Source organism: Otolemur garnettii, unplaced genomic scaffold (assembly GCF_000181295.1).
Source record: "Otolemur garnettii isolate 467f Iridium unplaced genomic scaffold, OtoGar3 scaffold00004, whole genome shotgun sequence".
NCBI classification, from domain to species: domain Eukaryota; kingdom Metazoa; phylum Chordata; class Mammalia; order Primates; family Galagidae; genus Otolemur; species Otolemur garnettii.
Window position 1 is genome coordinate 27,007,266 of NW_003852399.1, and position 24,385 is coordinate 27,031,650.

The 24,385-nt window shown below is 33.8% G+C and overlaps 1 protein-coding gene across 3 annotated transcripts in view; it reads right to left on the bottom strand.

Moving 5' to 3' along the window:
* Positions 1-24,385, bottom strand: part of VPS13B (vacuolar protein sorting 13 homolog B) — a 777,819-nt gene that overhangs the window by 253,946 nt on the left and 499,488 nt on the right. For all 3 annotated transcript variants that reach the window (XM_023517476.1, XM_023517471.1, XM_023517472.1), the window contains exon 33: positions 21,581-21,724. In XM_023517476.1, the coding sequence (XP_023373244.1) occupies positions 21,581-21,724 (144 nt within the window). The remainder of the gene's footprint in view (positions 1-21,580; positions 21,725-24,385) is intronic.

The window sequence follows — 24,385 nt, forward strand, 5'->3', positions numbered from 1 at the left end:
AAAAAAAAAAAAAAAAAAAGAGGCTCTTATATACATAATAACAAAGCCAATATTGGGGGGGTATCTATTTCCTAAGATTAAAACATGGTTTTGTTCAATGTACACATATTTTTTGATGGCATGATAACATGGTAAAATAAACTGTATCCAGTTTTACATAAGCTATCATTAAGGACTTGAGGCTCTCTGATATCTATGCTACTTTACTATTAAACAATATGAAGACATGAAAACATTTTCATCTTTCCTTTGTGCTCCATGGTACTAATGAGTCCATCAAAACATGATGAGCACCCACTACATACAAAGAATCATGCTATCTACTGTTTGACCTATAGAGTGAAGTAAAGAGACCCAGAGAGTGAAGTAAAAATAGTAGAGCAACAACTACAGGCTGCTCTTGCCACCTCTTTGACAGTCTTTTGAAGGAAACAGGAATAGTCAAATGGATGGACAAATAAGAATAAGTTAATAAACAAATAATAAATATTACTTTAACTGCCCTCCAAAAATCTTCAGTCTATTAAGAGGAATTGATTTAGAATATAAGAATGTATCAATGATTACAGGTCTGGCACTTTTTGAGGCACCTGCAGTGCTGACATGCATAATATGATGCCACTAAATTTTAAAAAGTTCTCTACCTTCCAGAAACACCTCAAAGGTATAACACATCATTTACATGTGAACACACAAAGATGAATCAGACTCTGAATCTGTCCTCAAAAATGTTTCAGGGTACTCTAATTTCTTCTTCATGAAAAGTAATTATAGAAAGGTGGAGGGATAAAGCTGTCAAAGAGGTAAATAACAACAAAAAAGTACAAGGTTGGTTCAGAAAGAAACTGGAAGGATCTCAAAATACTAGTGGCAATTTAATTATGACCTTGAAGGTTAGATAAGATGACAACAGCCACGAATTCAGAAGGAAAGGTAGAAATATTCAGATAAATAGCAGAGATAAAGGAATGATAATAAGAAAACTGGAAGGATGTTCAGGGATTAGGAGGTAGAATAAGCTGGCCTCCCACATTTGGTCAAAACAATTCATATGTGAGACAATCATGGTCTTGGAAGAACTTAATTTCCCTCTAAATGCACGTTGTAAATCTTTAGTAATGCTAATAATCCAAAACATTTCCAAACAACTCTATCCCCACTTCAAATGAGAACTACACAGGTTCTTGTATAGAAAAGATATAGTTTGCCATTTTCAAAGCCAATAAGTGGTAATGCCAAGACTAGAACCCAGATTTTCTAAACATTCTATGATTTTTATACCTACTGTATTACTTCACTTAGAAGATGACTATAATATTCTTCATAATAATAATACATATTATTACATTGAAACAAAGGCAAATTTCAATAGATCCTAGAACCCTCCTGATATTGATTAGGGCAAGGAGTTTTTTCTTTTCTTTTTTCTTTTTTTTTGAGACAGAGTCTCACTTTGTCACCCTTGGTAGAGTGCTGTAGTGTCACAGCTCACGGCAACTTCAAACTCTTGGGCTCTAGCGATTCTCTTGTCTCAGCCTCCCAGTAGCTCAGACTACAGGTGGCTTCCACAACTCCCAGCTGGTTTTAGACATGGGGTATCACTCTTGTTCAGGCTCATTTTAGCTTCCCAGAATGCTGGGATTACAGCTGTGAACCAGTGCCCCTGGCCTTTGGCAAGCAAATTTTTTGACATGAAAAATAAATTGGCACCTTCAGTAGCAGACTGAGTTCTTATTTAGTTTTGTAGGCAAGGGGAAAGAATTGAAGGTTTTGGAACAAAAGACTGATATGACTCTAAATAAACTTTAGGATAAGTACTCTGACCTCTGTGTATATTGAAATGGCTTAAAATGATATAGAGAGAGTCAGTAAGGAAGATATTTAGTACTGCCGCATAGTAGTGAGGGCTGGAAATGAGGCACTCAATAAGAGAGAATTTAATTCCTTATTATCACTGCTATAGACATTTGTATTTACTGAGTACTTCTGTACTATGAGTGGTATTGAATACTATACTTTTCTATGTATGCTCACAACAAGCCCCATAGGGATTTCTAATGCTCACAATGTTTAAAAAAAATGTTAAGAACTTTTACTCTTATTCACATTTTATAGATGAGGAGATTGAAGTTTAAAGAGTTTAAGAAAGTTATATGAAGATACAATTATTAAGTGGTAAAGGCAGGATTAGGAATCCAGGTTGCTAGTTGAATGGAAAAAAATGCAGAAGGTACTTGAGACATATAATCAGGGTTTGAAATCATGGCTGTAGCACTTACCAATTATATGGTTTTGAGGAAATAACTTAATTCTATGTCTCAGTTTCCATTTTTGAAAAATGTGAATAAGAATATGCCTATATTTTATGGGGTTATAGAGAGAACCAAAACAATGTCCATATAGTACTCAGCATACTTAGTTAATAGTAGATATTAATTAGTCATCATCATCATCATCTTTATTATTTTGAGTTCTCAGAATAGCAAAACTTTTAGACATGACATGTCATTAATCATCTATAGTTTTTATAGAAAAAATTTAATCAAACCCATTCTATGAGAGCACTATTTCATGAAAGAAGAAAATGTTTTAAAACATATAGAAAGGCTAAGAGATTTTCTTTTCTATTTTACTAATGTTAAAACATAAATTAAGCTTAGATTATACTAAGAAAGTGATATAGAAAGTACAAAACAAAACATCCACCACAAGACAATCTCTGCTATTAAACAGAAGACTGCTTATAGAAGGCAAAAAAAAAGTCATTTTAGGGTAGTGAAAATACTCCTATGACAAATAAATATGTCAGCAATTACCATACCCAAAGCTTGTTTTTGTTTGGTTTGGTTTTTTTTGGTCTATTTGTTCTCAGTAATATCAGTTCTAACATAGCTATTTCAGAATTAAATAAGATAGTGCATGTAATAGGACAGATAGTACTTGGTATATGGTAAGCAGTCAATGAATTTTATCTATTACTATTGTCTTCACACAGTTGATAATATAAGATTTTTAAGAATTTAAATATGTCCTTTAAAAGTCTTCCCAGCAGTATCATTCCTGCATATCATATCACAAATAAAGCATTGACAAAACCAAATCCAATTTCAACCAGGAAAATAAATATCTGTATATAATTTTATATTTATTATGTTTTCTAAAGAGAGTTACTTGCAAAGTTTTATATAACTAATTCATTGGACATATTGCAAAAGTCTTACATACATTGTAGCAATAAGCGGTTTTAAAACTAAATGCACATCTCATTCTTAAAGTATTTCTTTAAGTTGCTCAAATGAATTAATTTTCCAGAGAACACTGCTCAGGGGAATTTAACTTGAGAATGTTAGAATGTCAGCATAATTCATATCCAATTTCTCAAACCTAACAGTTTTTCTATAATCATTTTTGAAGCCTAAAAGAAGATTAGTTGAAGATTATTCAATATGACAAACAAGCCTACACTTTGGACTCTTTCTAAGTGATCATGATATTTCACATAGATTTTCTAGGAAATAGCCTATAAAAGGTTTGGTTTCCAGCTGAGAACAGATTACTATTCAACATTAGACAAATAAATTTAAACAATTAAATTTCCAATGTTTCCTCGTTTAAAGAATGAGAGTGGGGGTGATTTATTTACTTTCTGAATTTTTTTAGATTATGAAACTATTAAAGGTTCTTCAAACAATAGTATGTTCCAAAATAACACAATATTTTTGTTTCTACTCAAAATGACAAACGACTATTAATTAATCTTAACATTTCTGGAAAATATTATTTTTTGAGAACGAGAAACAGAGACAGAAAGTTTAGTGTCAAGCAGCATTTCTCAAAGCATGGTCCATGGGCCCCTTGAGGTCCCAGGGACCTCTTTAAGGTCAAAACTAATTTCATAATAACTCTAAGACATTACTTGTCTCCTCCACTACCTTGACATTTGCACTGACGGTATGTATATACAGGAGCAATGGTCAGTGCCTTAGCATGCATCCAGGCAGTGGCATCAAAAGGAGCTCTTTGTTGCTGGAAGGACACACTTGTAGTAAAAACCAAATCAAATAACAATTTTAAAATGTTATTGATGAAACAGTAAAAATTATTCATTTTGTTAAATCCTGACCCTTGAATAAATATCTGTTTAATATTCAGCATGATGAAATGGGAAATATGTTATATAAAGCATTTTTGCTGATACTAAAAAATGATAGCTATCTTGAGGAAAAGCAGATGTGCAAGCAAACCGCAAGCTGCACTAGCTCATTTCTTTATGGAAAACTTTTTACTTGAAAAAGTGACTAGCAAAACTATGGTTATTCAGAATTGAGCTTTTCACAAATATTTTCACTGTAATAAACAAAGTGAAGCTGTTACTTCAAGGAAAACAACAGACGGAATTTGTTGCCAAGATAAAAATTGAAGCTTTCAAGCATAAATTAGCATTTTTAAAACTTAATTTGTCCCTGTGAACCTGATAAAACTTCCCATTGTTCAGAATTTTCTGATGAGGTTGGTGGTATTATTAACAAATGTGAATTCTGATATTATGTAATAAAATATATTAACTTTTGAAAGATCTACACAATGAGGTAAAGTAATATTTTTTAAATGACTGATGTTATACAATTATGCATGGGTAAAAGATCCATTCAAAGTCAAGACAAACCAATGTGACACAAGAGAATATGAAAAGCCTATTTTCATGGTTTCAGATTCCATAATTTAACTAGCTTGTAAGAAACTATCATGGTTAAACACAGAGCTACCATGTCATCCAGCAATTCCATTCCTAGGTATATTTCCAAAACTAATGAAAACATGTTCACACAGTAACATGCCTATGAGTGTTAATAGCAGTGCTATTAGTAATAGTCAAAAGTAGAAACTATTCAAACGTCCATCAATTGGAGAATGGATAAAAAAACTAGGCTCATATCTATACAATGAAATATTATCTAGTAATAAAAAGAAATTAAATTTTGGTTCAGGTTAGAATAGGAGAATAACATAAACATTATGCCAAGTGAAAAAACCCAGTCATAAAGACCAAATCTTATGATTCCATTTTTATGAAACATCCACAGGCAAACAGATAAAGAAACGAGATATATTAGTGGTTGCCTAGCTCAGGAAATAATAGGGGAGAGGTATGGAAGGTCATCTGTTCATGTGGAAGGCTGCATTTATTTAGCTATAATCAAATAAGGCCACATTCAAGAAACTTCAACTGGATGTACTGTACTTAAAAATGTAAATTATTTTGTAAAAAGCTAACTACTCTGTATTTAATAGTTTCAAAAATAAATAAAAAGTCAAATGGGAATCTCCTCAACTTCCAATTAACTGAACTCCTAAATCTATAGTGTTCTTTTCTTATCCATGGTTTGGCTTTCCATAGATTCAGTTATCTGAGGTCAATTGCAATCTGAAAATATTAAATGTAAAATTCCAGAAATAAACAATTTCTAAGTTTTGAACTGTAAGCCATTCTGTGTGATGAAATCTCCTGCCTTCCTACTCCATCCCCCCAGGACATGAATCAGCCCTTTGTCCAGCATATCCACATGGCATATACTACTTGGCCATTGGTCACTTCGTAGCCATCTCAGTTTTCACATCAACTGCTATACAGCAACACTTATTAATAATGTCCGTAAAGAGCAAGAGTAGTGATGCTGGTATATTGTTATAATTATTTTGTTTTATTATTACTTACTGTTGTTAATCTCTTACCATGCCTAATTTATAAATTAAACTTTATCATAGTTATGTATAGGTGTTCCCCAGGTTATGAGTGACATACGCTCTGTAGGTTTGTTCTTAAGTTGAATTTGTATGTAATTTGGAACAGGTATTTACCTATTACCTGTAATAGCTTCCATTCATTAGTATGGGTCGTACCTCAGTTATATGTTTGTAACTAAGGGACCCACTGTAATAGCTTCCATTTGTAAGTGTGAATTGTACATAAATCAGATATTTCAGCTTGGCGCCTGTGGCTTAAGTGGCTAAGGCGTCAGCCACATACACCTAAGGTGGTGGGTTCGAATCCAGCCCAGGCCTGACAACCAATGATGGCTGCAACCAAAAAAAATAGCCAGGTGTTGTAGCAGATGCCTGTGGTCCCAGCTACTTGGGAGGCTGAGGCAGGAGACTCGCTTGAGCCCAGGAGTTGGAGGTTGCTGTGAGCTGTGATGCCATGCACTCTACCCAGGGGGACAGTTTGAGGCTCTGTCTCAAAAAAAAAAAAAATCAGATGTTTGTAACGTAGGGATTGCCTGTATATACAGGGACAAACAGTATAGATAGGGTTCAGTACTACCTGCAGTTTCAGGCATCCACTGGGGGTCTTAGAGTATATCCTCTGCAGAAAAAAGGGGGACTGAATATTAATCCTTCTGCTTTTGTGGAGGATTCTCTCACTTACTTAGGAATGTCATACTATTAGTTTTTTCATACTATTCTCTCGCTTACTTAGGAATGTCATACTATTAATTTTTCCTTCTCAATTTAATAATGTTCAATCTCTTTCAATTGAATGTCCCATTGATATTATGAAGTTTGTCTTTTCCATACTCATAAATAAAGCCAACAACCAAGTAAATAATAAACCTCTCTTGAAACTTTAGGAAGTCCATTTTTATATTGGGACATAAAGAAAATACTGAACTGAAGAAGAGGCACAAAGTACAGGAAGATGCCATTCAATGGCCTTCCAATTTTGTAACAGCTGATGCCTATAAGCAAACATGTACATGTAAACAGAAGACTCATTGCCCTTTGTCATTCAGTTTAGAATGGGTGGAGTAAGAATGCTCTCCAGCACTCTCTTCATTCAATACATGTGCTGAACCATTGCCTCACAGGCAAACACAGAGCCTCATTACTTGTTTTCCTCCTCTCCTTCCCCAAATGAGTATTTCAGTTCTGGATCTTGTTACTGGAACGCTACTAAAGCTCACTAATCCACCTGCCACTATTTCAAATATAAATCTTATCATAATGCTCTTGTTTTTGATCCTTCAGTGGCTTACCACTGTAGTCTAATAAAAGGCAAATTATACATAAGGACAATTAAGGCCCTGTAAAATCTCATTTTTGCTTAACTTCCCCTGTGAACATCCACATCCATTCTAGTTAGGTCACTAAACTATACTGCTTCTAACCAATATATTCTTGAAAGGGAGGAGAGGGTAGGGGAGGGGAAGAAGAAACAAGAGAGGGAGAGAAAGTTATAGAACTTCTTGGAGACTAAGTTTCCCTATCTGCCTAAACTGAAAAAGTAGTCCCAAACACAGAAAGTGATTGTGAAGATTAAAGGAGTTGAGATAAATAAAAACAGAATATTGTTGCACATATAGGGAGTACCTAATAAATATTAGCTAATATTACAGATCCTAGGTAGATGCTAAGTAACAGACACTGTGATAATGGATGCACTACGGAGTGGCCCAACATTTTAAAAGCTATGTATACTGAATTATAACTTGTAAAGAATAAAATTCATCTTAAAAAATGAACAGTTTGATGGATTTTGACAAATGTTTACAGTTGGGTAACCACCACCATCATCAAATATTTCCATCCCCCTAGTTTACTTTGTGTCTTTTAAAGATATGCTACTGAATGGGACAGTCTTTAAAAAGAACAGTGGGGGCTCAGGGCCCATAACACAGTGGTTACAGCGTCAGCCACATACATTGAGGTTGGCGGGTTAGAGATTGACTTGGGCCAGCTAAACAACTGGCAACTTCAACAAAAAATAGCCAGACATTGTGGTGGGCACCCGTAGTCCCAGCTACTTGGGAGACTGAGGCAAGAGAATCGCTTAAGCCCTAGAGTTTAAGGTTGCTGTGAGCTGTGATACCACAGCACTCTACCCAGGGTGACATAGTGAGACTCTGTCTAAACAAACAAACAAACAAACAAACAGAACAGTGGGAGGTCACCTACAGCATATTTGCTGAAGTACCGGAATTTTAAAAATTATAGAAGTAGATTATTGGGTATAGGCCATTGTGTTTGTTTTATATACCTTTATACTCTGAGAGGATTTTAAGACATTTGGTGCCTTTGATCATGAGCCAAAGTTCTAGAAATAAGCAATCTAAAAGTGTATGAAATGTGAGATGAGAATGACATACATTTCCATGGCCCTGATGTTAATATTTCTTAAAAATCAACTCTTTTATACAGTAGTAACCAAAAGCCCAGCAGTTATTTGTTAGAAAAGTACAAACTGTCATAAAGGAAACCAAGTAAAGTATAGACTCTTGATTATTCTGAACAGCCAGCTCATTTATCATATTTTTACTCAGAAAAGATAATAACAAACTAATCATAACCTATTTTAATAGGGCTTTTCTCCCTTTATACGGGTATTTTTAGGTCAGAAAAACATGGTATTAAAAGACGGCATTGGAATTTGTAGAAAAGGTGAGAAAGGAGCAATTATTGAAGAGACAGAATTCATGGTTGGAGAGAAGTAGCATGTCGCACAAATGGTAAGAGCTATAACCTACAGAGTAGTAGGGGAGAAGTCTGAAGAGAGAGGGGAGGCAGACAGAAGCCTTGAGAAGACACAGCCTAACTGGAGATGGAGCTGTAGTTGAAACAAAGGGGGTTTGCCCTGTTCTGACCACCCTCACTATAATATTTTTTTAAATGTAACTTTATCATGCTTCATAGACAGTTGAATATAACACTTTATTTAGTTCTTTATTCTTTATATAGTTGTAGAGAAGCCAAATACAATAAATAAAAGCAAAAAGTCTGAGGAAATAGAAACCTTACTTTGGACAGAAATAACCATTACTTTAGAAATACTAAAGAAACAAGTACTGTATATTTTATGATAGCTAAAGTAAATTTTTTTTTTCAAATGAGATTTTACTTAAACAGGATCCTTAACTATCAAAGAGAGTACAAGAATAGGCACTGAGCAAGCATGGGAAGGTTACAAGTGACTCAGTACTGCAGACTCAAGGGAAGGGAGAGCGAAGGAAGTGCCTAAAACCAAGTGATTAAGTGGAGGAGGAGGAGGAAGGAGAGAAGGCAAAGGAAGGAACGCTCAATTAGTGTTACAAGCCGTCTTCACTCTGCTCCAGAATATGCAGTGCATGGATCAAAGAACTCCCACAGCAGATCGCCAATGATGTGGTTCTATTCTTTGCCCCTAAGAACATGGTTTATATTTTGCTACAAAAGTTTCATTTATTCTAAAACATTGATTTGAAAATGAGCATGTGTTACTCTTTACATACATTACTTCTGTAAGTAGGCTTAATAAGATGATTACTTGCTGTTAAGGAATAAAATAATAATTACTGCAGCCAAATGAACATAACCAAGGGCATTTTTAGCTCTCTCACCCTTTTATTTAGATTAGTGTTAACAGTGTATTCATTGTTTAACAAATAAAACAACTGTAACTTCTAAAAACAATGGGTGATATGACTTAGTACAGATATTTCCTTACTGAAATAATCAGATAATATGTCCTCATTTTTATTACAATAGGGGAAAGTGCAACTATAATATTTATTTTTGAAGAAATGTACAGATGACTACTATCAATGTACAACTGAGAAGTTCAGCCTAAAATGGATCTGAGCTTTGTTGCACACAGTTGAGTCATTCTCTAGCCGAGTAAACTTCAACTCTTCTCCACTGCCCACTGACATAAACATTTCAATCTAGTATTCAAAGCCCTCCACAGTATGTACTCCACCTATCAGTCTCCAACAAACATACTGTTGATTATCATTTTCTTCCAATGTTTTTGAAGTGTATGTTGCGTACATCTTTTTTATTCTTGGGAACAGAAATAGGAATTCCTATTAATTAAGGAAACTACTGATTAATTCTTATGGCGAATATTTATCCAGTATCAAATTCCATTGTGTGTTTAATACATTCTCAGGGTTTTATCATCTTAGAATAGTGTAACAGAATCTGTTTTAGTGAGGATTGTTTGGCTTTATGTAATAATAAGCCAAATATTAGTGGCTTAACAATTTAGGTATGGTTTTCTCACATAACATAAAGTCAGAGCTAGGTGAAATTCCATGGTGTCATTCATGTCAGGACCATTTTATCTTTCCCCTTTGCTACCTTTAGGTGTGGCTTTTGTCTTCATGTTTGTTATATGATCACAAATGGCTAGTCACTTCCACTGTCATTATTACAAGGAGGAGAAGAGAGAGCGTAACGGCATTCCTCCACAATCTGTAGAACATTTCTTTTTTTTTTTGGAGACAGAGTCTCACTTTGTTGCCCTTAGTAGAGTGCTGTGAAGTCACAGCTCACAGCAACCTCAAACTCTTGGGATTATGCAATTCTCTTGCCTCAGCTTCCCAAGTAGCTGGGACGACAAGTGCCTGCTACAATGCCTGGCTATTTTTTGGTTGAAGTTGTCATTGTTGTATAGCAGACCTTGGGTAGGCTCAAACCCATCTCTGTGTATGTGGCCAGTACCTGACTCACTGAGCTTCAGGTGCCAAGCTAGAACATTTCTCTTTATACTTCATTGACCTGAACTGTGACAAGGGAGTCAGATATCATCAAGAATTTCTCTCTCAACTTTGCTCATCTCTGTGCATTTGCCTCCTTTGCTCACAAACACAAACAGATTTTCTTCATATAACAGTGATAAGTAAAGAAGGATGCAGCATGGTTAATGAAAGTCTTACTAGGTCATTAAATATATGAAATATCCAATTTTGAATCAAAGGTGTAGTTGATCAAATCTCAAAGAAGAAGCAGTATAATTAGTCAAAGTATGCTCCTAAACTATCCTCACAGTTTTGCCATCTTAAGAGCAAGTGTCAATGAAACAGTGAAAGGCATTTTTCACAGCTTATTGAGAACTGTATATTTTTCCTTGCACAAAGTGTTCCAAAGCCTGGAAAAAGGGGTAGTCAGTTTTTGCAAGGTCTGGTCAATCAGTGGATAGCAGAGAGTTTCCAAGTCAAGCTTCTATAGTTTGAGCAGCGTTGTTTGTGCAGTATGTGGTCGAGCATTGTATTGCAAGAGGATTGGCCTTTTGCAAGCATCCTCATCAATTCATCCAACTGGTTGCAGTACACATCTGCTATAATTAACTGATTAGGTTTTATGTAGCTGTGGTGCATAATACTAGCACTGGACCACCAGTAACTATTAGCTTTTTTTTTTTTAATGAATATTTGGTGTTGGGCTGAATTTAAGCATTTAATTTTTATCTAACCATTATGCTAAATGCAATTGTCATAAAGAATCCATTTTTCATCACGCATTAACAATATGGTGTAGAAATGGTTTATCTGTTGGGGTGGTGCCTGTGGCTCAAAGGAGTAGGGTGCCAGCCCCATATGGCGGAGGTAGCAGGTTCAAACCCAGCCCTGGCCAAAAACTGCAAAAAAAAAAAAAAAAAAGAAAAGAAATGGTTCATCTGTCATGACAGCAAAGAGAGGCAAGCTTTGATATGATTTATCTTTTGAAACTTGTTTAATTCATGCAGAACCTATATATAGAGTTTGTTTACCTGGCTGATTTGTTTCAAATGGTCCAATATTGTTGGTATAGTAATGTCAAACTTTGCTGCCAATTCACGCATAGGTTGAGATGGATTTGCTTCCACTGCAGCTTACAACTCATCATTATCCACCTTGGTATCAGGTCACCCAGGATTAAAATCACCAGAACTTCTCAAACCATAGATGTACTGTGCATTCATTAGCCACACCCTATCATTGCTATTTTGAGCTGTCTGCATTACATTGGTTCTATGATGAAACTCACATTCAAAAATAATGTGAATTTTTGACTTATCCATGGTTTCACAAAAATTGCTGTAAAAAAATTTGTAAGACAACTACATGCCAAAACATTTGAAAGAACGAAGATTTACCTTCATAATGAAAACAAATAAACAAACAAAAATACGAGAGGTGTCAAAGTGAAATGTCAGAGATATCTTAAGGAAATCAGACATTTCCTATTTAATAACCTAACATTTATCCCCAGGAAAGAGAGTTTATCCTTTTCATCATCTCCATGTGAAACACTTCCCTTATTTGAGTCTATTTCTCAGCATCACTTGCAGGTTGCTATGACCATGTGGCTATTCTCTGACCAATGGAATGTTGAGGATAACTGATGTATACAACCTCAGAGTTTGTCCTTACAAGTTAAGCATGTGCTCCCTCCTTCCTGTTTCATTTCCTCTTTCCTTGAACCTGTGGTTTAGAATGCAGACATGATAAGGCATATTGGACCAAGCAAGTAAAATAACTTAGAGATGATGAATTAGCAACAAGAGAGGAGACTGGGTCTCTGAAGGACCTTAGAAAGTAGAACCATCACATTAGTCTTAGAGTTAAGGACTATTGAGAAATAAATGAACTTCTATTTTGAGGTTTCTAGGACATTTAGCTGCAACAGTCACTCAGCAAAAGGTTATAACGCTTTTTGTCCTTATAGACTTCTATTATCCACTATCATCTGGTTTCCTAAGTGTTACGTTATCTGTCCTTAATCAGAAGTACCACATATTAGCTACTCGCAGCTCCAGTTAAGAGAGTTTTGTAACCCAAAACATGAAAGTAATTTTTTTTAACAACATACCATAAAATTCTTTTCAGAAAAGATAAGTTAGGATAGTAAACTCTGACACAGTCAACCCTCAGAATGTTGCAAAGGTGTCCCAAGTGTCACTGTAGTAGTAGTAGTAGATGAACATTATGATCCAGTGTAAGAGGGGTCCCATTCTTGACAAAATTTTTTTTTTACTTTTTCTTTCTTTTTTTAGAGACAGAGTCTCGCTTTGATGCCCTCGGTAGAGTGCCGTGGTGTCACAGCTCACAGGAACCTCCGGCTCCTGGGCTTAGGCGATTCTCTTGCCTCAGCCTCCCTAGTAGCTGGGACTACAGGCACCTGCCACAACGCGTGTCTATTTTTTGTTGCAGTTTGGCCAGGGCCGAGTTCAAACCCACCACCCTCAGTATATGGGGCTGGCACCCTACTCACTGAGCCACAGGTGCTGCCCTTTTTTACTTTTTCTTATTATAGCCATTCTAGTGAGTGTGGTGTTTTCTTGTAGTTTTGATTTGATTTGCATTTCCTAGATGACTAATGATAGTGAGCAAGTTTTTAATGTGTCTATTAGCCTTTGGTATATCATCTTTGGAGGTATGTTTATTCAGCTCCTTTAAGGCCATTTCTTATTTGGGTTACTTACCTTTTTATTATTTAGCTGTAAACATTGTTTATACATTCTAGATAGAAGTCCCTTATGAGAAATGTGATTTGCAAATATTTTCTCCCACTCTGTGGGTTGTCTTTTCACTTTTTTGGTGGTATTGATTTAGGCACAAAACTTAAAGTTATATTTAGGCCTTTGATCCATTTTGAATTACATATGGTATGAGTTAGGTATCTTCATTCTTTTGTATGTGAATATCCATTTGTCAAACATCATTCCTTAAGAAGATTATTCTTTTCTCCATTGAATGATACAAGCTACCTTATCAAAAATCAACTGACTTTAAGTGGGAAGGTCAGAAGCTGGACTCTCGGGTCTGTTTCATTGATCTGTATGTCTGTCCTTATGCCAAACCACACTATCTTGATGTTGTTTTGTCATAAGTTCTTATATCAAGAAGTGTAAGGCCTCCAACATTGTTCTTTTTCAAGATTGTTTGGTTATTTTGGGTCTCTTGAACTTCACTATGAATTTCAGGATCAATATGTCAATTTATACAAAGAGGTCAGCTGGGATTCTAATTGATATTTCATAGCTTATACATCAATTTTGGGGATATTGCCATCATGAGAACATCCAGTAATGTCTTTCCATTTACTTAGATCTTTTAAATTATCTCTAAACAATATTTTGTAGTTTTCAGAGTATAAATTTTATGCTTCATTTGTTAAATGTTTCCTAAGTATTGTGTTTTGTCCTTTTTTTGGGTTTTATCCTTTTGATATTATTGTGAATTGGAATTGTTAATTTCATTTTCAAATTGTTCAAGTGCAAACAAATACAATTTATTTCTATATACTCATCTTGTATCATGCAACCCTGCTGAGCTCACCTGTAAGTTCTAAAATTTTTTTAGTGGCCCTCTTAGGATTTTCTAAATGTAACGCCACATTCTCTATGAACAGAGATAGTATGATTTTTTCCCTGTACAATTGAATGTCTTTCTCTTGCCTATTACTCTGGCTAGAACCTCTGATGCAATGCTAAATACAAGTGATGAAAACAGATGTCCTTGTCTTATTGTTGATTTTAGGGGGAAAGCATCCAGTGTTTTATTATCAAATACAATGATAGTTGTGAGTTTCATAAATGTCATTTGTCAAGTTGAGGAAGTTCCCATCAATTTCTACTTTGTTGAGTATTGGATTTTGTCAAATTTTTTTTCATTTATTGATAAAAGCATATGATTTTCAGGTTTTATTTTTTGATATGGTACTTTGCCTTAATTTTCAGAAGTTAAACAACCTTGAATTCCTGGGTAAATCTAACGTGGTCATAGTGTATAGTTCTTTTTATATATTGCTAGTTTCAGTTTGCTAGTATTTAGTTGAGGATTTCTGCATTCATATCCTTCAGAGATACTGGTCTGTACTGGTCTATAGTTTTTATTTCTTGTGATACACATATACTTTCTTGAATGATGTTAGAGTAGGAGACTAAGAGACAGGGCTGAGACCACATGCAGGGCTTAAAGATCAGGTGCAGGTGTTAACTGTTAAGCAAAAGCTAAATAGAGAGACTGACAAGCTCAAGCAAGAATCAACATCCACCAACTTGTCAGTTCTTTCTGCCACCTCTGTTAGCTTTCTCTGTCAATATAAACATCAATTTTACATTGTGGTTTAAAAATTTCTCCACTCTAGATAACACCATGATAGTTCCAAGATAACTATATAAAGTACAAAAATGGAAAGGAACCCAATTCTAGAAATTACTCTCTAACCTCTTAGTAAATGCCACCGCCTTGGCCTGGAATATCCCTCCCTTAAATTAGTAAGACTACAAAAGATCAAAAACAGGGGTACCCAACTTTTTTCTTTTCTGCCACACATTGGCAAAAGAGATATCTGACCCACAGATAAGCAAAACAGTTCTCAAATAATCTGTATGTGGCCCACAGGTTGGACACCCTAATCCAAAACCACTTCTTCTCAGTTTAGTTGCTCTTTCCAAGCCTGCCTGGTTTCCTCCCTGAGAGTGTACTTTTGTTTTCAATAAAATTTTTGTTTGCTTGACTTATATGGTATATCCTGAAATTCTTTTCCTTGACCAACAAGATTAGGAAAAATTTCCACTCATAGACTGGTAAAAATGACACTTCAAATGCCTTGTGAAAAGAGACTAGGCATAATAAGTTTCACTAAAATATCACCTCTACTAAGTTATCTCATTCATTCAAGTCTTTAAACTTTGGTTTCCAACTATCTATGATAAAATACACATTCCTTAGTATATCTTCCATTATTTCCCTGTATAGTTCCTTCACTCTGTAAAAATTATATTTTTTCCCCACTGTTCCACCAAAAAATCCTAATTCTTACAAACCTCCATGTCTTTTTTCACACTATTTCTTCATGCCTGAACTACTTTTCATTAATGACAAATTTAATTTCTAACTCCCTACTAAAAACCAATGCCCACAATGTAAATAGGCTTAGGCTTGTAAGAAAGATTAAATCTTTTATAGAAAATTTAAAGCTATGTTTTCTTTCCATAGAACTAATCATATATATATATTTTGATTTAGCTTCAATTATTTATTTATTATTGTGTATTTCTCCTACTACGTATATGAGCACTAGAACATGAGAGCAGAAAGTGTATGTCTTTTGTTTAATGATGTCACCATAGTATTTGTAATAGTATTCGCTACATAGGAGAGGTTTGGTATTTATTGAGTAAATAAATAGCCCACTCTTTCTCTACCTATTTAACTCCAACTTCTCCATGAAATTCCATCACTGACCACCTGGCTTAAAAAATTCTCTTTCTTCCCTGGACTTTTATAACATTAATTTTCCATCAAGCATATTTAACATTTTTCATACATTGCTCTGAGTTATTAATCACTCCATTTGTCTATGCTTTATTTCTCAACCAGATTATAAAATTCTAGAAAGTAGGGACCATGTATTTTTCACACTTCTGTCCGATTGCACCTATATATCTGGTATACAGTAAGCTCAACATATTCACTGACTTCTGATCAAGAAATCTTTGAGGGATAAACATTATCATGGATGAAAAATTTAAAATTTTATTGCCTTCTTGATGTTTTGCATCTATCTTGAGGTAACTATGATGTATTTCTGTCTGAGCACAACACTATTTATCAGGAGAAAATTACTATTTTATAACATTTACAAGGCCTAACTAAAATCACAACAGGTGTAAGAAGTCAAGGTACCTAAGAAATCCTTCCCCTGGAGAGGAAAAGCAGTAAAATACTTAATGTCTTTTCCAGGTCAAGATTTTAAGAAAATCAAGGTATTCTATTACAGCCCCTATTGTCCATTTAAAGCTCTGCTGGAATTCATATTTTATTGGAGCCTGTGATTATTGCCTGGTTACGAAGTAGTCTCTCCATATTCCTCTGACAAAAAACAAAATACTCATCATAGCAACAGCAATGGGAGGTCACCACATGCACAACATCCAAAAGTCCCATCTTCTTTCCTAAATACAGAAATACGTAACCACTGATCTGGCCTTTTCTATTCATGCCTACCTCCAGAGAGATGAGTACATCTACATACCCATCCATTTTCAGGTACCCATTTGAAATCCCATCTCTACCCACATACATTCTCAGAGTAATCATTTCCCCTACATTCTTCACCCTACCTAAAATTCTACTCCAAAAAACACGTTACTATATCACCACACAGTAAAAGTCCTTTCCTCTCTTTTTATCTTCAAGTTCCTATTTCCAGTTATTTCTAGAAATCCTTAAGTTGTTCAGGAATGTCATATAAGAGTTTTTCAAATTCTACTGAAAACCAAGAATTTGCATTACTAAAATGAAGCACTACTTCAAAGCAGATGATTTGTAAGTTAAAATAGTAATAATACCAGCAAAACTAACTTCTGCTACCACTCCATATGGCATACACTCAATCACAGTTCACAGCAAAAAAAAAAAAAAAAAAGGCATTATATTCTATTTTGTAATAAATTTTAAAATATCAAAGTCAATTATATTAGCTACATATAGAAAATCATTAGGATACAGTAGAACCTCCATAGTTGAATACTTCTTTGCTTTGACCATCTCCTTAAAGTAGACCTAATTTTAACCAACCAGACATGCACCACATGTACTCAATGGAAGTTCCTTATGTTGACCACTTCCATATGTTGACAACTTTGTTATAGTCTCTTGGGTGGTTAACTTACAAAGGTTGTTTAATTTTCTATAGTATTATACTTTTTTATATAGTAGCACTTAGAATGGTAGAATAAAGATATTGAATAATTTATTAATTTATATTCACATTACTTTCTTTACACCCCAGATTTTCTCTGACCTTCTTTACATCAGTCGCAAAAATCAGAATCTTTTCTCATCTGAGTACTTTGTGTCAAGCATACAGTAGGTCTAGAGAAGCAACAGCACCAAAAGGAGAAGGCATAAAAAGGACTTTAGAAAAAATGACTATGGGGTGAAACCAAAGATGATGTAATTCAATAAATTTCACAGTGAAAAAAATTAAACTGCTAAGCATTATGTAGAGCTTCTGTTGGGAATGGGGTATTTGGGGTAGAGGGCAAAAAGACACAGTTTTTTTTTTTTTTAACTGAGCAAATAAAAAATGTGGCAATGATTAATGTAAGGAAAAATAAAAAAGTATAAAGACAGAAAATATAAACATACTAAATTACTTCCCTAACTATGAAAAATATTTACATAGTCTTCATTATGAAAACAGTTCTCATTGACAAAAAATGTGATATAAGAATAATGGGAAGACGAAGGCATAATAGAAAAGTGCACAAGGGATGGAACCCTTGTTTACAACTAATAGCAAATGAACAAAGTACAGCGGACCAAGAGATGGTAGTCTATTCAGGTTATTCAGTTATATGGAGATAAATATCAGTTGAAACAGGTTATAGAGTTGAAAGTGGCTGACTATGGGGCAGGATGAGGTGGGGTATAAGGGCCTGATGCTCTTTTGATTTATTACATTAATGATACTTGATTGTTAAAATTAATCTATTAGTTTGATAAAAATAAGAGCACATTATAAAAATAAAATAATATCCACATTTATATAATTGAGCCTTCATGGGACTAAAACCATCTTGTAAGAAAGTAAAGAGTCTTCTAAAGAGTAAACCAATTATGTCAATCACCGTAGCCCTGTAAAACACTGGGAAAGAAAACAAGGCTGAGTAAGAGAGGTCTATTTTGTGAGAAAATTTAGAATTATACATTTAGCTTTGACTGTTAGGTATCAAGGGTGTTGCCTCTCACTTTATGTAAAAGGAAGGGAATTAAGATGGAAGAATCTCAAATGATAAACCTGTTATAACAGTTTGAAAGAGCTACATGTTGTCATGGAGACATGAACTACGGAATAGGATGGAAAACTATGTAGTAAGCGAGAGAAGGAAGGACATGTACTTTGTAAAATGGAGTGCATTTGGTTTTTTAAATATTAAATGTTTATCTACGTATTTTCTCAAAATGTTGAGCAGCCCTAATCTAAAGTCCAAAATGCTCCCAAATCTCTTTTTAAAAGCCAATGTGATACTCAAAGGAAATGCTCACTGAAGCATTTCATATTTTGGAATTTCAGAAAGGGGTTATGTACAGAAAAATAATACAAAGGTTAGGTTAATTTAAAGGGGGAAACTAAGTATTTTAGGAGCCAGAAACCATAGATAGTTCTTAAAGGTGACAGTGAAAATCAAACAGGACAAATACAGGGCCCTTGATGCAGTGGCCTCACCACATCTTAAATATATTTTTCAGGGCAAAATTGGAAACATTTTGTTCTACATGGGAGGCACTTTGCCTAATTGCAAATTTTAGCTGTGAACTTGAAAGTTTTATTACTTACCAGTTGTCCATTTAATTAAAATCAATATTAAATATTGGTTCTAGCAATAATCCTTAGATTGCCTTATTGTGTCACTTCTATTTCCAAAGGTATGTCCATTTTCTTCCTTTGTTTGTAGTGTAGATATGTTTCCTCTACTAAACAACAATTTTTCTAGTTTAATTTTTAAAAAATCTTAAAAATTAATCTTTCAAATAAGCCTTGCAAAGATTGCTGAAAATACTACATTAACATCTTCAAAACATGGTACATGAAATATACGTGATGTCTTCTAATATAAATATATTACATAACTACTGAATCAATGTAGCGTCAGGATGGTAGGCTTAGAATACATATGACATCTACTACTCTATAATTCATATGGTCTATGAATATAACCACAAACCTGGACTTATTAGTCCTAAAAAATGGGATTCTCATTAGAGTCCTAAAAATGGGATTCTCATTAATCCATCATTTTTATGAAATAGTAGTAATTTATCATGTCAGGATACACATTTTAAACACATATCCCTTCCTCTTTTTCCCCAATAACTCAGTCAGTTTCAAATTTCTTATTTTTTTTAATTCTCAAAAAGAATTTTTTAAAAGTTGTGGTAATGTGCTTGTTAAAACCACACTAAAGGTAATTAACTAACCCTTTCAAAATATATCCTGACCTATTACAGAGTATTCTATGTTAACTAAAATGTCTTTATAGTCTTAGACTATGAGATATGAGATCGGTCAGTGCCTTGAAGATCTTTTCTAAAATCTTGATGTTTTCAGATATATCACACCAGGGTTGGGGGCAGGACCAGATTATCCTACCTCAAAATAGTCTGTTATTCATTTTAATTGTGATAAATGCATGTAAAATTTATCATTCTAACCATTTAAAAATATACATATAGTCTATACTTTTACTATGATTTTTAAGAAGAAACAAAGAGCCACTGACACATTTAAAAAAAAAGCACAAACAAAAAACAAAGCCTAGTTTATGGAACTGTAAGAGTAATGACTCAACATTCAGGCAAAGGTTGTTGGTAAGCTGAGTTTTCTTTTATTTACTGAAATCTGATCCTACTAGTAGGTATTGAAAGTATGTAGGTAAACAATTAACAACCAATGCTAAGCTGTATGAACTACTAAAAATTAGGAATCTGAGTTAGATTTCTTTCATATGAAAGATAATAAAATTGGCACAAACAATACAGGAACATAAAATACTTTTTTCTAACCCAACTTGCTTCATGGACTTCACTGAAAATGTAATGGGAAATATTTTTTAACCTGCTTATTTTCATTTTATATAGTTATATTTTTGTGAATTACCTAAAGTATCAGGGAAAAAAGTCAATATTTTGGAAAATATATGTAGTATTGCTAAAGCTCTTTTAAAATAGACACTGAATAAACAGAAATCACAGATAGAAAAAGACGATCAAGCTACAGAATCCCCATTCACAAAAGTTAAAAGTTTTATCATATTTAAGTAATTTTTTTAAAAAATAAAGAAGACAGAATAATGTAATAGTTGTAAGTTCCGACAAAAATGGAAAGAGTACTGACTTAAAAGACCTAAATTCAATTCTCAGATGCATAATTTTTTAGTTATGCATGTATAATGATGTCAGGCAGGTCAATTACCCTTCTTAAGGCCCAAGATCCCCATCTATAAAATGAAGATACTGCCTATATTTGTCTTACAAGTTTACAACAACATGCTTTAAGATATGTGAGTTAACTTACATGAAAATGCTTGGCCACAGTGCCTGGCATCAAGTGGCTCTCAGTGAATCTTCCTTAAATATTTCAGAAAAAAATAAATAGAACTTCGAGCCTTCTGTATTATTTATGGAGAAAACAAAACAATGTCTTTTTTACATAAAAAATTTCTATGTATAGATATGATTAAAAGTATGTGGAAACAAAGAAACCGTATGTTGAGAAGAATCTAACAAGCAATTTTCTTTGTTTCATGCTGACATGTTTTGTGGTTACAATATAGGCTTTCCAATGAACACTGGATCAAAATTAAAATTCTAGGCAGGCATTCAACTTTTATGATTGTGTCCATTCTTCACTGAGCATGAGAAACAAATGCTTTACAAGTTACTTATTAAAGATATTCCCATAGTATTCTTACAAAGTTCACTTCTTTAAGAGGCCCTCTTATTGTGATGTATCTGAGTAAATGAAAGCTATACGAGGGTTCTCTCATCATACTTGAGAAATTTTAGCAGGGCAATAAAATCACATTTTTAACAAAGGCTTTCCAAGGTCAGCCATAGCAGTTCTGCAAAAGTGCATGATAAATAAGAGGAACAGAGACAAAAAATATTTCAAAAATAAAAAATATCAATCCAAAATGATTTATGACCATGTTTTCAATAAACTTAAGAGTAATTCACAGAAAGCACTTGGTTTAATTATAATTTTCCTGTTTGTGAACGTACAGTTGGCACAAATGCACGAAGCCTAATCAAAATCAGGTAATAGTTACCTCTGTGGCCTTGGCTGATGGTTCCAGTCCAGTCATATTTGCTACTATTAACTGATGTAAAAGTTGAACTTGAGCCACACTTAGGAAGAAGTCCAGGTTTGTGGTTATATTCACTTCCAAGGAATGGCCACACACTAAAATCTCCTAAAGGAAAAAAAAAAGGTTAACTACAGATAAAGAAATGTAATAGCCCTCAGATGATAATTTATGGCTCATTCTTAATTGATCTTTACTACTTTGATTAAGTCTCCTGGGATTCAAGTTCATACACTAATGAAAATAGCAAAAATGGAGCATAGCCACTCAACACAGTTTAATGGATACATTTAATAAATATTTGTGAGAGTAGCCTATGTGTCAGGCTTTGTGGTAAACACAGGGCGACATAACTGATGATAAGAATTTTTTACTTTTTCATGTCCATTTGACTTTTTCATATCTTAAACTACTATCATTGTTTCAATATATAAGCAAAGATTTAATTCTGTAGCATAATCTTATTCATTAATTCAAACCAACAAATATTTACTAAACATCTTCTAAGTACCAGGCACTACAGCAAAGTACTAAGAATATCACAAAGAATAAGGTTGGCCTTGAAGGGCAATCGGCTTTTGAGGAGGTTATAATCTAGTGGGACAGACAGATGTAAACAGGCAATTGTAGCCAGGCAATTATAATCTCCAAGTACTAGAGTATGAGAATTCTCCAAAGGATATCACTCCAAATGATTTATAACAAAACAGAGTGCTGAGGCCAAATATAGCTATACTAATTAATTTCACTTCTTTAAACTGCTAAAATCTTGGCAGCATTAGGTAGATGTCCACTAATGAACTAATGCTGTTCTTCATAACTGTGTCACTTGAACATTTATCATTGGAAAACCATTCAAAGAAAAACAAAACAACAACAACAACAAAAACCTATCCAGAAGCTTCTCTTAAGTAGAAGTACTGCCTCTTGTCATGAAGTACATGTGGATAATGTTCAAATGCTTGCAAATGTCCAACAGACCTTCTCCTTTTTAGTGTCATCCAGTGGAATGGATTTAAGGAGACTATGACTGGTCCAAATACAAAATAGACAGCTTATAGCAGCTTTTAGTAAAGCTACAAAGAACATCCTGTCTCAAATAATTATCCTTTTTGTTTTGTTAAATAACTGTTTTCTCCACAAATTACCAGTATTCACTCATTATAGTTATAATTCTCATTTTATCCATTAAGTAATGATGAAAAGGGAAAAAAGTATACCAATTCAGAAGTTCTTTTTGTTTGTTTGTTTGTTTAAATAGTCACTATAACGTTACTCAAAGGATAAAAATCTGTCCTAAAAATACCTTAGTTCTACCAGTAGGATATATTCTGTGAAGACTGGTAGAATCAAGTAGCATTAGCTGTATTAACTACATAAATAAGCAGTATTAACTATAAAAATAAGAACAATTTCCATTTTGATAGGATATTAGCTTTTCAGATTTCTCTTATAATTATTATTTCTATTGATCAATTTAAACCTTAAGACAATATAGAAGGTATCTAGGGACACGCTCTATTAGGCAACTAAGGTTATGTATAAACAAACTGATGGAACAAAGAATTTAAGTGAATGGCTTAAGATGACATCCTGTATAAACCAGAACTTGGCCTAGAACTAGGTTTTCTGATCTCCAGCTTCATGACTCTAAGAGAATGGAAACTTCTTAATATTGTTTTCAAATTGGAAGATGCACTAATTTAAAAGGACAGCATCATATTAACACTTTGATAGATTCTTACGTTCATTTCTGATTTTCATGATAAATATTTGGTAATTTATGTAAAGATATTTTCAGGAAAACAAACTCTTAATTCAAAATGACTATGATATTCCATTTCTGTGAGTTAAATCCACACAGAAAATAGGATCAATTCTAAACTGTGATTCCAGTGAGTGACTCTTAATATTTTCATAGCACCATTAGTATGAAAAAAGGGCACTGTATAAGGGTTTCATATGTTATAAACTGCTTATATTACTAAGTAAGTAATCTACAAGATATTAGATTATCTTTATATTCTTTTTGCGGATATATAAGAAACTTCCCCTAACCTAACTTTCCCATAGGTTATTGTAAACATCAAATTAGATATTATAGATAGAAATATTGTTTTGAAAAATTCAGAGCAGGAATATAAAATTTTATCATCTTGAATTAATATACTAATCTATACCTACTTTTTCTGAGCTTTTCTTAACAACTGGCTACAATTCTGTGAATAAGCAAGAAGTTTATAACATGTTCAATATAAAAAATTTCTATGAAGAATTTTTAAGCCATGGTGAATCACAACAGTACTACATTTCTATTCTACACATGGAGGCACCACATAATGATCAGAACTGAAACATGAATCCACTAATTAACATTGATCAAATTCCTTAATCTCTTTTGACCCCAGTCATAAGGATAGTGAAGATTAAATCAGGTAATCCATGTAGAACTCACTTTGTATGGTAATCTATGTGAGAACTCTGTAGTACCTGTCAGTATTATTGTTATTTTCACTACACAGGAGTTGTAGGAGTTAGGAATGCAGAGGCTGGAGTTGGTTTCATACCTTGTCTGCTACTTACTATTTGTGAAAACTTGGGCAAATTGGTCAGCGCCTTTATGCCCTGGTTTTCTCATCTATACAATAGGAATAGTATGGGTATCTAATGGTATTACTATGAGGATTAAATAAATTATTATACAGAAAGCATAACTGAAGTACTAGAAAATACTCATAAATATTGGCTATGACAGTAACTACTGTTACT